The 15,112-nt window shown below is 43.6% G+C and overlaps 1 protein-coding gene across 1 annotated transcript in view; it reads left to right on the top strand.

Annotated features, from left to right (window-relative positions):
- The window catches only part of CNNM2 (cyclin and CBS domain divalent metal cation transport mediator 2), a 345,438-nt gene extending 334,045 nt beyond the window's left edge, over positions 1 to 11,393 (top strand). The window contains exons 7-8 of the mRNA XM_029610285.1: positions 2,827 to 3,011; positions 8,167 to 11,393. Coding sequence (XP_029466145.1) covers positions 2,827 to 3,011; positions 8,167 to 8,376 — 395 coding nt within the window. The 3' untranslated portion in view covers positions 8,377 to 11,393. The remainder of the gene's footprint in view (positions 1 to 2,826; positions 3,012 to 8,166) is intronic.
- The last annotated feature ends 3,719 nt before the right edge of the window (positions 11,394 to 15,112 follow it).

Below are 15,112 nucleotides of genomic sequence, written 5' to 3' on the forward strand. Positions count from 1 at the left end.
GCCAAAGAGATAAGGTAGGCATAGTGGAGATGTCGGGCAGCGACGGTCGCAACAGGAATACAGACATCACTTTCAGAAGGAATTTAGGGTGAGTATTTAGAACAACCCTGTTGTGAAAGAACTGCAGGTATGGTGAATAAGAAACCAGAGCCTGCAATTTGTTTACTCTTCGTGCTAATGTGATAGTCATGAGAAATAACATTTTCCATGACTCCAGCGGTTCAAGAAGGAGGTTTCATAAGGAATCATGAACATTTTGAGATCCCATGCCACTGCTGGATTACTGACTGGAGGTTTGGAATGCCACAGTTCCTTCATGAATTTTGATACTAAAGGGTGGAGGGAATGGGAGCCCCACTGATGATATTGCTGCAACTGTGCTAAGCTGTACCTTCACTGAAGCGGTGCTGAGGCCAGAGGACAAGAGGAAGAAGAAATACTGATGCAAGTCCCTGAGGCCACAAGAGGCACCACACCATAAAGAGAGCCTCTCTCATTTGAAACTACAGGATTTTCAAGTTGAAATCAGTATGTCATCCATTTCCCTAGGAAGGAGCAGGGAGGAGATTACTTCATGCTCAACATCCAAGCCATGAGAGCCAGCGATGGCAGATTCTGTGTGATAAGTGTCAGAGACACTCCCAAGTGAATCAGAGAATGAACAGACAGATGGAGGAAGTATAAGTGCTACACTTGTCATGGCCAAATCAGGGCTATGAAGATCACTTTCACCTTGTCCTGAAGCAACTTCTGGACAGTCCTAGCAAAGAGAGGAATTGGTGGATATGCATAGAGTAGCCTATGCACCAATTTAGCATGAAAGCATTGGGATCTAATCAGTAACTGCACAGAGTAAAATCTCTCGAACTTCCTGTTGACTTCTGAAGTCAATTATCAGTGTTCGAACAATGGGATAAGTTATTTGCTATCGCCTGATCCAAGGACCACTTATCAGGTTGTAGAACTCTGCTGAGATGGTATGCCAGAGTATTCTGAACTCCTGGTAAGTAGGTCAACTGAAAATGTGCACGTTTATGATCAACTTATGACCAGATTCAGAGGCCTCCTCATGGAAGGCATATGAGCCCATGCCCCCTTGCTTGTTTATATAGACCATGACTGCCTGATAATCCATTTAGCTCAAAATTCTCATGTTCAAGAGCAGATGGAAGAAGACCTTTGTGCATGATGGATGGCTCACAGCTCCAGAAAATGATTTGCAGGCAACTTGCTGCTGGAGGCCACATTCCTAGAGTCCATGAGGTACCAGTGTGCAACCCCTAACCTCTGATGGAGGTATCTGAAACCAGGGTCACTTGATGAGCTAAGATGTGCAGTGGGAGACCTAGTGCTGGAGCCTCTGGGTTTATCCACCACTGTAGAGATGCTTGTAGCTTGAAAGTTACTGATATCTGGTGTGACAACAGCTAGAGCAGTTCATCCTACTGGCCTTGTAGAACCCACTGAAGACCATGCATATGCAGGCAAGTCAGAGGGAGCATATGTACTGCCATATGGTAAGGATATATGCCATATGGTAAGGACTCAACCTCACCATCACGTTTCTCAACTGTTTGTGTTCTTTAACCCCAACAGATTGGGAAAAGCAGTTGTCAAAAGAACTCTGTCTAATTGGCTAGCATACTGTATAGCGCACTGTTACATGCTGGCTGGTTTACAGATTACAGACTCTATCAAGGCTTATCAAGTGTGAGCTATCATGATTTCAGTGGCTTATTTGAGGGCCATATATTGAAGATATAGGCAAAGTTGCTGCTTGGTTGTCTGTACACATCTTCACAACCCAAAACTGTCTGGACAGCATGTCCGGAAAAGACAGAAACTTAGGCAAGCAGTTCTGCGCAGCCTGTACTCCCAGTAGTCCAGTGTCTGCTAGTGGAGTCTGGCTTGTCGGTTAAGAAGTCGTTCTACAAGGCAGCCCTCATCTTGGGAATCGCCACTCATTATGGCTGATTTATGCCTGCTTGCCAACATAGAAAGCAATTTTGCTTACCTGTAAACAGTTTTCTCCATAAACAGCAGGTTAAATTAGTCATACTTAATATTGTTTGCCTCCCGGGAGAGTTGACTACCTCACTAAAGCTTAAACTCTGGAAGAAAATGAGAGGAGCCCACATACAGGAACTCCCGTGCATGCTCAGTAAGACTCTTCTGAGTCTGAAAACTGGGTCCAAGCCTCTGCCAATGATGTCAGCATTATGGCTGATTTATCCTGCTGTCTTTGGGGAACCTTATTTGCAGGTAAGAAAACTTGTTTTACTTTCATGTCTGAAAAAATAAACCTCTCTTTCCCCCCCTCTCACAGCATTGTACCTCATTTTTGTATAACTCTTTTCTTCCCCAGATGGTCTGTTTGGGTGAGTGCTGGATGGAAAGTTTAACTGAGACCTTGTGCTTCCCACTGCAATGGCAGCCACTTGGTGCTCAAGCACATCACTTTCACAGTGTGCTTATACCCCATTGGCCTTATCAAATAGGAGGCTTGAACCAGAGTCTTGCACTGCAACCCACAGCACTATGACCTGAGTCCTGGGCTGGTCTTGACAAACAGTGTTTGAGGTTTGATTCATGAGGGGAAGAGAGTGAAATTCAGGAAACAAAAGTAATGGCATTTATATTCAGTTTCCAACCAAAGAAAAGCTCAAAACCCTATAGGATTGTGCTGTTACTACATTTGGGTCAGTCTCAAGATACCCCATGTCATGCCACTTCTTAAATGAACAGAAGGAGGGGAGATGCACTTCTGAGGATGATTGAGTAGATTATAGTCAATAACCGTTTTCCCTCCCTTTCTCTATTCACCAGCTGAAAACAAGTCCCCTCCACGTCCCTGTGGCTTGAATCACTCAGACTCTCTAAATCGCAGTGACCGCACTGATGCGGTGACGCCAACACTAGGAAGTAGCAACAACCAGCTCAATGCGTCCTTCTTGCAAGTGTATATCCCAGACTACTCGGTCAGAGCTTTGACGGACCTGCAGTTTGTCAAGGTAAGAGGAAAGGTAGCTTACCGCCTTCATTTTATTTTTCAGGTCTTGTGAAGCTCTCATAGAAGTTACTCTCTTTACTAAGGAGCTAATGCATCTTCAGGAAATTAATAAAAGCAGTTAATTAATACATCAGTAATAAATTCATTTTGGTACAGCTTAGGCCCAGAGACAAACGGTGAATATGACTTTGTAACAGCTAGAAGTAACTCAAATCCAGGATTGCCTGGATCTGTATTAGATAGGCAGTACAGAAATGTAAATAATTAATGAATACATTTAGAAACTAGAGGCCTAGTGTTCAGATCCAGGTCTTTGGATCCTTAGATGGATGAGATGGTTGGGTAGGGGAGAGCACATTTAAATGGCCCTTGCACCGTCCCAGTGAATGTTCCACCTTCAACTGAGACCAATTGTTACCTTCTGCTACCTTTACACTGTAGTTGATTGAGCATGTAAATGTAAGGGGGTCCCCAATTTGCCCCTTAGTAGAGGGCATTTGTAGTTTCAGTAGGTCCTGAATGCAGTGAGTGTTGTCAAGAGTAGGAGTGGTGGGTAGTTGGCACTCCCCAATGGGAAGTGTCAGCAGTTTAACAAAACTCCTGTGCCCACATAAGTACAGAATTCTTCGGGGATGCTATTGGAAGACTTCCAGGCTTAAATCCTTTCCTAGAAGTAACTCAAATACTGCACACCCTTTCCTAGAAGTAACTCAAATACTGCACATCCTTTCCTAGAAGTAACTCAAATACTGCACACCAGTCCATCAAGGCATAAGAAAGAGTAGATAGGTGAATGGTGGCCCTAGTGAAAGTAATAAAATGTTTTGTCTTTATGTAATTCCTGCCCCACATTCTACCTGGGCACAAGGGCTCACTGGGGAGGTCTTGAGCAAGCAAAGCATCCATGCCCTCCAGGAGCTCTTCCCTCACAGGGGAGAAAGAGCCAGTCCCCTGATTGGCATTGGCTAATCACATATAAACTAGAACACTCAAAAACAAAAAGCAAAGAGACGCGAGAGTTAGAGCTATGTAAAGATCATAATATATCTATTCACTACACTGCATGCAAATTTGCTAGTAATGTAATACCTTATTGTAATTCTTAACTTTTGACCTATTCTATTTTATATAAATTACCTCACTGTAAAGTAACCCCTAAGTCTTTATCTACCCATAATCGTCCTTGAAGTGGCTGATCTGCCATGAAAGGTGTGAATAATCAGTGGACAAAGGCAAAACAGAAATATTTAATTAAATTTCTTAAATTTAACTCTGAGCTCTTCTGCACACCAATGTATCAAGGCATAAGAAAAAACACAAGCCACACAGTAGACATTGTCCAAAAAATAAAGTTCCTTACTGGTCCCTCATTGCAAGAAACACAAAATCCACATCCATGTAGCCTAAGGTTACTGCACCAAACAGTATAGAATAATATAAGTTCAGCAGCAATAAAATAAAGCTCAGTCTGTCACAAATCCTAAACCCCCTTACAAGTAATCAGGTACCCTCTCCTTCTGGAGACTTCCCCTGGTAACTGCTTCCTTGAGCTCCGCTCTCATTACTCCAATAGCAACTGACAAGTTCTCAGAATAAATCAGCAACATTTAAAGCTGGTGCTTCACCTTGGGCTGCAGCTCTGAAATAGACTTCACCTTGGGCTGCAGCTCTGAAATAGATGGGCATATGTAGGCCGTATGCGAGAAACGCAAATTTTAAGAATCTGTGAAGAACGCGCGTACATACCCATGAGCGCATCAAGAATAAGGGGGGTGGAGAGGGGGCGGGGCATGGGCATTCCAGGGCGAGGCTAAGACACGTGTAGTTCCAAATTTAAAAAAAGCTGAGCATGGTGCGTGTCTGTGTGTTATCTGTGTAACTTTGCTGCAGGTCCTGATGAGGAGCAAGTCTAGAGATCTCGAGTTTTAGGTTTGAGGTCAAGTGGGAGGCTTATAGGATGAAGAACCAGAGGGGTCTTGAAGATCTCAATATCAACTGGACAAACTGGTGGACTAACTGGAAAAACTGGATTTTCCCTCACGCGAGCATGTTTTAAAATCCGCTTGCATACACGCGTAAAAGCCGCTAAAGCCCTAGCGGAAATACGGCAGGACATTTACTCGAGCCACCTCTTAAGAGTACACGTGGCGGGGGAATTAAAATGATATGCGTGTACTTGCACACACGATATAAAATCACTGTGTATCTCCACTTGCTCACCGATACGCACATTCATGGGCGCACGCGCATTCCTTTTAAAATTAGCCAGATAAGGAGTAGGGATTTACTCTTCTCCTCAAGCCCATTTTTCCAAATGGGCTTATTTATACAATTTTGTATTCCACATCTTCCATTAAAATATGTCCATACCTTGACAGGAATGACCCTCATTTGAAAGCCTATGGCATGTTAGAGATGATTTCAGTCTTTCAAATTTACTTGTAATGCCCTTCTTAGTACTTGTATTGTACCAAAGAAAACCTCTTCCTTTGAGACTACCTTTATGTCTTCACAAAAGACTCAGTAATTCACTTTTTTTTTTCCATCTGAAGAAATCCCTCTGAATTGTATCTTCAGGAAACTTCAGAATCCTCCTTGGACTTCTCTGTAGAAAACTCCTTTCTATTCCCAGAGGCCTATTGGCCCCAACTACCCTTCTAGGAAAGGATTTAAGCCTGGAAGTCTTCCAATAGCATCCCCGAAGAATTCTGTACTTATGTGGGCACAGGAGTTTTGTTAAACTGCTGACACTTCCCATTGGGGAGTGCCAACTACCCACCACTCCTACTCTTGACAACACTCACTGCATTCAGGACCTACTGAAACTACAAATGCCCTCTACTAAGGGGCAAATTGGGGACCCCCTTACATTTACATGCTCAATCAACTACAGTGTAAAGGTAGCAGAAGGTAACAATTGGTCTCAGTTGAAGGTGGAACATTCACTGGGACGGTGCAAGGGCCATTTAAATGTGCTCTCCCCTACCCAACCATCTCATCCATCTAAGGATCCAAAGACCTGGATCTGAACACTAGGCCTCTAGTTTCTAAATGTATTCATTAATTATTTACATTTCTGTACTGCCTATCTAATACAGATCCAGGCAATCCTGCAATATATAAAACAAGTAACAGAAAATTACAATAAAACAGTAAAACATAGAACACAATCAATAGACAAAACATACAAAGGAGTTTAAAAAAATTCAGTATTAAACTAGCAGTAAAAGATAGACTACATTGCTATGATAACAATGAAGTTAAAAGCCAATGAAAAGAGCCAGACCTTGTATATCTTTCTAAAAGTTAAATAATCTCCTAAAATCCGATCCTCTTTAGGCAAAGCATTCCAGCAACTGGGCCCCAGAAATGTGAACATTTTCTTTCAGGTGTCAACCAGCCTAATATCTTTAACAATAGAAACCATCAGAAGCAATTTGTGAGAAGAGCAAAGGTTCCTGGAAGGAACATACACTGCAAAACATCCTTTAAATTTACGAGGCACCAAGTCATGTAGGGACTTAAAAACCAGAGCCAAAACTTTGAACTGGATTCTAAACGAAATAGGCAGCCAGTGTAAAAGTTTCAGACGAATTGTATAGTTTAATTCCCAACAGATTTCAGGCCGATGTATTTGGGGTAAACTGTAGTTGATAAAACTGAAATGTAGGCAGTCTAGCATATAGAACCACATTAAAATGGTCTGGGTAGCTGAATGACAGATGCCCACTTTTGCTGCGAAGGCTAGGGCCTCCGACTCTGAATGATCCTGAGCTGATAAAAATAAGAATGGACAAACTGCAGTATCTGAAATGCAGTGAAGAATGGTATTTAAAATGGGCTCCTTTGACTACTTGCTGAGAGGATACTTATGTGGCCTTATATGTGGACTGATATTTACAGCACACACTCAGCTGAACCTTCTTTTCAAGCTACTTTATTATCATTTATTTGATGAGTGAAAACATCTGCTAGTTGTAACCTTACACCCTTGAATTGAATCTAGGGTGTTGATTTGAGCGTTTAAGAGCAGCCTAAGGTCATTACGTGGTTAATCTGTGAGACTTTTGGGCCACAGCATTAGTGGGATGACAGTGCGTAGGGGAGGAGGGTGATGGGAGTGAATACTGGTGCTTGTCAGAGAATTTGTCCATATCCTTGTGAGATCTAGAGTGGAAGATAAAAAAAATTTTTAAAAACCCAAACATTTGATACATGAGGTGACAGAAAGAAAGTACCGGTACTCTGTTGTCCACCGAACTTGAAATTAGCAAATGGAAAAAGCCAACAAAATTGGGCAAAGAAACTTTTACAGGGCAAAGCATACAGGGTTCCTGAGGTCCCAGAACGTAGCTCAGCAGTCTGGAAAACGTGCATTTTAATACATTTGCTAGCCTTAGAACAGTGTCCTTTTGACCTACTGACTGTGTTGTTTTTCTTCTAACCACTCTGTCTGGGGTTGCGTTTTAAAAGGATTTGCACACACCAAGCCCAGTTTAGGCCCGTAAATCACCTTTTGAAAATCAACCAGGGGCCAGCGCGTGCACCTCTATTGCTGTACATGCGCACTTTTACACATCCTCGCACGGGCCGTTCCAGGCGGCAGAACTGGGGTGGGGAATGAGGAAAGCACATTTCTTTCAGCTTTCCAAACCTCCCACGCAATTCTATGCCCACAAAATTAAACCTGCAGGTGTAACTTCGCGGGCATACGAACAACCCGCAAAACTTTTAAGCAGACTTCTGCACATGTCCAGTTTGATAATTTGGGCTAAGGTTTCCAGGGACAAAATTCTGGCCCACTATAGTCCTATGCACGCCATTTGTAAATTACCCTCCCTAAATAGTTGATTTCTTTCTTAACAAGAGTAAGCTAATTTGTTTAATATGTCTGTGGCCTCTGATTTGTAGCTTACTATGCTGCTGCTGCTGGTCTGCGTTATTTCAGTCCAGTCCAGCCAGAAATAAATAGCCTTTTGTCCCCTTGTGCAAACCTTGGATCAGCGAATCCAATTTACATGACGTATGCAAGATATCTGGTGCGTTTCTCTTCTCCTCTGCCCACCTCACTTCATTCACCTTCAATTCTCCTATGTTTTCTGAACAAAAGCAGAGATGCTGTTGATTTTTTTTCCCCCTCCCTGTGCTTGTAATAGATCACAAGACAGCAGTATCAGAATGCCCTGATGGCATCCCGGATGGACAAAACTCCTCAGTCATCGGACAGTGAAAACACTAAAATCGAACTGACTCTGACAGAGCTGCACGATGGCTTGCCGGACGAGACGGCAAACCTACTGAACGAGCAGAACTGCGTGACTCACAACAAATCTAATCACAGTATGCACAGTGAAGGAGCCATCTGAAAGGCCAGGGGACCTGGCGGTCCATTTCAGCACTGCTTCCCCAGGGTCCCCGCGCACCCCTCCCCGCCCCCCCCCCCCCATGCCTCCTGAGCTGCGTCCCACCGCGGACATCACCAGTATGCACCTGCACGTCATGCTGCCTCTATCCGCCAACCCAAGACCAAAGACTTCAACCCACGCCGGGAAGCAGGAGGAGGAGAAAGCTGGAGGGAAAATGGAGAGAGACAAGATTAAAAAAAAAAAAATGATCGCGGGAGGGGGTGAGTTAAGACTGAAGATGGTGAACTCGCAACGGATTTTAAATAATCATGTTTGGTTTTTCTACTCTCTTTTATTTTGTTGGTTCTCCCCTTTCCTGGAAGGGTGTGAAGAAGTCGAGAATTGTACTGATAGCTTTTCAAGAGAGACTTCAAAAACGGTTATATCTTGTTGAGTTTTAACGTACAGTGGGCCTTTTTCCAGGAATACTCTGGCCTGTCTGTTGCACCCTAAGGACCCTGACCCCTTACAGTCACTCTCAGGTGCTAAGCAGCACCCATGCAATTAGTTATAATTAAGTTTGCACCTTACCTAGGTCAACTCCAAAGACCATGATCCAGGCCTGGATTCGCCCCATTGCATGCAGAGAATCTTGGTTCTAGTATCCCTAAGTAGGAATGCAGCAAAAACCAGGACTGGACCAGCATCTGTTGTTGGACCTGGGTGGGACAATAACTTGCTTATGTCTGCAGCTGCCAGAAACAACTACTAACCTTCTACAAACAGATTACAATTACATTTTCTTGTCTACTTGGTAAAACAGGATGTTAATTTCTGGGTTTGTCTTCTTTTTTACCTCGCAGAGGTCTTTAGCAGACAAAGCTGAAAGCTTGCAGCTGTTATGCCACAGAGGAATCCATGTTACCTAGGACAAGCTGATCCAGTCCTGGATTTACCCCTGGCATATGTGAAGATGTAGCCCTGGTTTTCTTAGGCAAATAAGAACTGAGTTTCCATGCATGCAATGTAGCAAAAACCAGACTGGCCTGAATGAGAGTCCCAACTCCATTCCTCGAGAACCACAGACAGGTCTGGTTTTCAGGGTAATCAAGCAAGGGAAATCAGTCTTTTTCTTCCATTCTGTGTGTGCAGATACTTCTGATGAATGCTCGTTGTGGATATCTTGAAAACCAGCCCTGTCTGCTACCCTGGCTGAAGAGGTACGATTAGGGTTCACCACCTTACCCAGATTAACCTGAGAGAGGCCAAAACAGTCCCGGGTTTTGCCTGCTTGCATGCCTGGACTTGTAGCCCTGCTTCATTTAGGGAAATGAGAACAACGCCATGCATGCAATGGGGTTAAACCAGGATTGGAATAGGCTCTTCGTGTTTACTTGGGTGAGATGGCAGTCACTATTGCATAGAGCTTACTGCATGGTCCCAGCAGCTGGAACAGAGCCAGCAGGCCCACTTCTGTGCTTGCCAGGATCTTGAATAACAAAAACAGACCATAATAATGTTGGATATTGCAGGTTGCACGTTAGACTTTTTTTTCTTTCTTTTTTTGCATTTTTTCTTGAAAGAAATGTGATTTTGTATGCAAAAAAATGTCCAGGGACTTTGAGTCTTTGTAAGACAAGTCACTTACTGATTGTAGGTGGATGGGATTTGTCAGGGTTTATTTTTCCCATAAGTGACTCTGCGGTCAGTACATTAACTTCTCACTTATTTCCCTTGGCGAAATAATGTCAGTTTTGTGAAATACTACTTAAAAAGTCTGCTTAAATTGATATTAACTGATAATGAACAAAAGAATGTACAGTTAATCCCTCACCATCACCACACCACAAATGTAGCTGTATAGCATTGCAAAAGAAAATCCTCAATATGTTTTTGAAAAATCCCCAGAATTTGGGTAGGTACGAGAAGCCTCTTTTTCACCCTGGGACTTTGTCAACCTGTTGTTTTATTTCTTAGAAATTGCTGCTGAGGTCCCCTGTTTGTTCAAGTGAAGGCTCACCCATATTTTGTCTGCCTCTAGCCAACCTAATTTGGGATGAAACCCAAATGGGACCCCCATTGCACCCCCCCCCCCCCCAGCAATCTCCCATTCACATGTGGATGCTGTTTGCATGGCGTGATATTCAGAAGGGAGGGTGGGGGGAGGGGGTCACTGCAGCCCATGGGAAGGCCCAGTGACGCTTCCCTGCGACCCAGTAGGAACATTCCTCGTCCTCTTTCTAATGCATCTGAGGTTTGCTGGCACAGGGAAGAGGCTAAAAGGGGTTCTCCTGAACCCATGGTGGTACAGTATTGGTAGCGTCTACTGCCAGCAAGTCGCCAGACTTGGCAAAATATGCATTCCCCATCTTGCCTAGATGGGTAAGGTGGTCATTCCAGTACCAACTGTTTAGCACTGCATGTGTACCAACAAACTGCAGTCTTTGTATTGGAGCTAGTCCAGTGTGCAGCTCACAGAAATGATTGCAAGAGCTGCATGGTCTGGTTTTATTTTTCAATGCTGTTTTAGAGAAAATGTGAAGTTTTGACTGCAGTATTATGATCTTAAAGAATGAACAAATGCTGATTTAAAAAAAAAAAAAATTTTAATTTTTAATTGTAGTGTAAGGTGGAACGCAACACAACTGTTACCTGCTTGTTACGTAGCACTTTCTGTTTGTACTGGCTGCTTGACTCAGACCTTGAAAAAAAAACCCCAAATCATGCCTGGTTGCCCCCCTCTACCCTAGTATGTGGGAGGGGGGCTGGGAACGGTAAACGAATGCATTCCCCACGTTCTGTCACTTTGCTGGTATAATTCTGAGTCCATGTTATGCTTGCATACACATTGTAAGTACACTGCTTGTTGAAAGGTGCAATATTTCAGCAATAACGCCAAAGATGTGGACCACAACATCTCACTGGCCCGCTGATAGTGGATGTTCTGTAGGGCATTGTGAAAAGAGAGTAACCCTGATGACCCGTCGGGGGTTTTTGTTGTTTTTTTTTTACTTGCATAGCATTTGCTTAATTCTGTTTTTGGTTTGTTTGTTTTTTATTCCATTTTACAGTCTTTTAGTTAATTATCAGCTTTTCACTTACAATTATAGACATTCTTAAAATTATTTTTATTTTCCCATTTTATGCCATTTAGGTGACAAGAGAAAGGGTCCTGCCTGTTTAAGGCTGGGCCCTAAGTCTTCCAAGCCGTACATAGGCATTAGATGCACAAGCGTTATTACCAAAGAGTGGAATTTGCATGTAGTATTATTGTACTTGCCCCGCCCCTTCCTGTATATTCCACATGCAGGAGAAGTCCGGGTTGGGCGTATTGACAGTGTTTATAATAGGGCATTTCCCAGTTCACTTTTTCATTGGGTTTCATACCGTGAGTATTTGTGTGCATCTCCTGTCTGTGATGATTGTTTCTCTGTCACCCCCAGCCGACGTGGGCGTGATCTCTCTCTCTCTCTCTCTCTCCTTCACCCACATGCCTACACTAAGCCTCTCTGACCCCTGTACTAAGCTCTCCTGAAGCCAGGCCACTCCAGAGAATTTCGGAGCACCCCTCATCACATCCATTGCGCATCCTCATCACATCCATTGCTTCTTCAGTGGAGCCTGCTTATCTGTCAATCCAAAGAGTGAAACATCTTTTTTCATTCAATCCATTTGGTGACCCTGTTTGGGATGAACTTAGTGCTACCACTCATTTTTATTATTTAATTTTAGAAAAACCACCTTATTGCTTTAAGCTATGTAGTAACAAAAGGGCTTAAACAAGGTACAACATCGGTATAAAAAGCAAATACTGGAGGGGTAGATAATCAAAAGCCACCTAGCTGGATACATTGGATTTATCCAGCAAAGTCGCTCCTGCTGAATGTCCAGCTATACTGCTTAGGCGGAGAAGGGACTTATCCAGCTAAATAGTTAACCATATAGTCAGTGGGTGTAACTGAGCGGCACTACCTATCCGGTTAACTTAGCCAGATAAGTAGCAATATTGAGCCTTATCAGGTTAAATTAACCAAATAAGTTAGACATGGCCCATAGCAGGTATAAAGTTAGCCGGATAAGCTTATCCAGCTAGCTTTAATATTTATCAGGTAACCTGGATAGATCTTGTCCGGCTAACTTAACATAGCCAGATCTTTTTTAATATTGGCCCCAGGAATGTGTGGAGAGATCATAGGAAAGATTTTTTGACCCTACAGTTTCCTCCTGCTCCTTCAGGCCTTCAGCTTAGTCAGAACAAAGTCTGGGATCCTGATACCATGAGACTTCATTCACAACTATCCCCCCCCCCCCCCAAATGTATCTAGTCTGGTCATTGCAGTGATGGTCATGAGCTAGGGGCCATGCCCCAAGGTTCCTTCCGGAACCCTGCAATCATGGGACCTGAATCTAGTCACTAGGTGTCATCCTTGAGTGATGACCATGACTCCCTCCCTTCCAACCCAGAGAGTGGAAAACCTGACTTGGAGATCAAACCAGGGAGCTTCTGCATGTACACAGCGCTTGCCACCCGAGCTACCGGGCCTGCGTAGCAAAGATATGTAATGGTTTAAACTAGCACCATCAACCGAGAATATGCCAAACAGATGAGCAAGTGTGGCAAATGCCTTTGAATACTGCTGAACAAAGGCTAGGAATGGAAATTCAGTGTTTTGCATTAGTATCTAACTTGAGGTCCATTCGTTTATCCAATGTTAATATATCCAACATTTTCAGGAACCAGTCCTCTGTCATGGGAACATTTGGTTTCTTCCATAAGCCAATTAATGAGCTCCTAGCAGCAGTCAGGAGTTGAGCCATTGGATGACCTATAAAGGGATAGGATTGTTCAACAGGCAAGCTTAGTTGGCTACACAAGGTGATGCAGTGGCAAAAGAACATTCTTAGCTATTTGTTTGATATAATGTTTCACGTGACCCCAGAATGTTTTTTATTGGTATTTTTGGCAAGTTCAGCATGTGTGAGCCATGCTACCCTCCATGCTACAATCTTTCCAGCTGTTGGCTGAAGAGCTTGGGAAATTCTTACAGAGCCTTGCAAAAGTCAAATACCACACTTCATTTTAAAATATATATAGATATATACATCAATTGATTCCCATACTTTTATCCAGCTGGACCAAAGCAAATAGAGCTATGAATATTGCACCTTGATGCCAGACCTTGATCATGTAGATAAAAAATGTTATATGTTAGACAAGATTGAATGTTATTTGAGTGACTGTTTTCCAAATTGTTGACATTTTACACTGCCTTTGTACCCAAGAGCTGTTTAATGTAAGAATTTATATTTTTTATTTTCAGGTTTTTGGTTTTTTTGGTTTTTTATGTATATTGGTATTCCTGTGATGCAGTATCGTTTTTACCTTACTTTACAGCGGTAGAGAAAAATGAAAGAGAATGCCTGGTTTTATTGAAGGGGTATAAAATGCTGAATGACAGTATGATTAACTTTTACTGCTGTGCAGTTTTGTCTCACCCCTGAATGTATAACGGCTTCTTGATATTATGGGCGAAAGCCAGTTGCAAGAGCAAGATTTCAGTCCATTGATGAATGAGGCCATAATTCTATGAGCGAGTAACCCCTGTGTTTAGTGAGGGGTTCGGGGGTCCTCACTGTGGGCAGCAGCTCCAGTTTCGTCTAAGATTGTTCCAAACGTCACAGGTTTTGGTGAAAGTAGAATAGCGCGAGTTGCGAGTTATGGAAACGTGCCTTGTTTTTGTACCTGCTGCATGAGACTTGGCTTCGGGGAGGCTGCTGAGTGCGGACTGAGAATGACCTTTCTAAAATACTGATAGGGCTGGTGAACATTTTCCAAACCTTCAGGGCGGTCGCTCCTGATCTCTTGGTGCAAGGCTCAGCACAGATGGCCCCCAAAGGTTTTCAAACTACCGCTGCCATGTCTGCTGTGGGCTGGATCAGAGATGCTGAGCCGCACCCAGCAAAGCCTGCATGCTCCTCTACTCCCTAGCTTGGTGGTTCAGTGCGAAGACTGCTTCTGCCTTGTGGCTGCTGTGTCCTCTCTTCCCTCCTCAACTCCCCACCACCTACTTTTTCTTGTCTTTAGTGGCCAGTGGCATCCATCCTTGTAGGCCATGTATCTCGGTGTCCCCGCCCCCACCCCCATTTGATATCTCCCCAAGCCTTTTAGATCCACCACCTCTGTTCCTGTTTTGAGAGGTTGGTGGAGTAGTGAGGAGCCCTCCAATTCGTAGATAGAAACTGTGGTCTTCACAGACTTCTTGTTCAACAAACAAAATCAAAAGACAAATTTTAAACTCTGTGGGTACTTGAGGGGTTTCCTTCCTGAATATGTGACAGTGAAAGGTCAGTTGCACAGTCATGAAGTACACACAGTGCCGACTAAAAGCTTGCCGGCTCCGAAATGAGCAATAACCAAACTACAGAACCCAGAATCTCCCCACAGCTGGATCTGAATTTTGTGGGGATGATGTCAGGCCTCAGAGATGTAGCATTCCTGGGTTTGAGGATTTCCTTCCTCCACTGTAAGTGGGAGCCTGGAGATTTCAGATCTTCTGTGGTTGGCTTGTGCACTGTGAGGCTGGAATCCTTAGACTGGGCTGTACTGCAGCTCCCCACATGCCCACACTGGTAAGGGAACTGGCCCGCTTCTCAGTTCTTGTGCCACTGGACGTTGCATCACGAGATCACCTTCTCACTTCTAAAAAGGCAGCTGCATCTTTCCTCATCTGCAGATACCGCGAGTGAAGTGCGTTAT

The sequence above is a fragment of the Rhinatrema bivittatum genome, chromosome 7, assembly GCF_901001135.1.
Source record: "Rhinatrema bivittatum chromosome 7, aRhiBiv1.1, whole genome shotgun sequence".
Lineage (NCBI taxonomy): Eukaryota > Metazoa > Chordata > Amphibia > Gymnophiona > Rhinatrematidae > Rhinatrema > Rhinatrema bivittatum.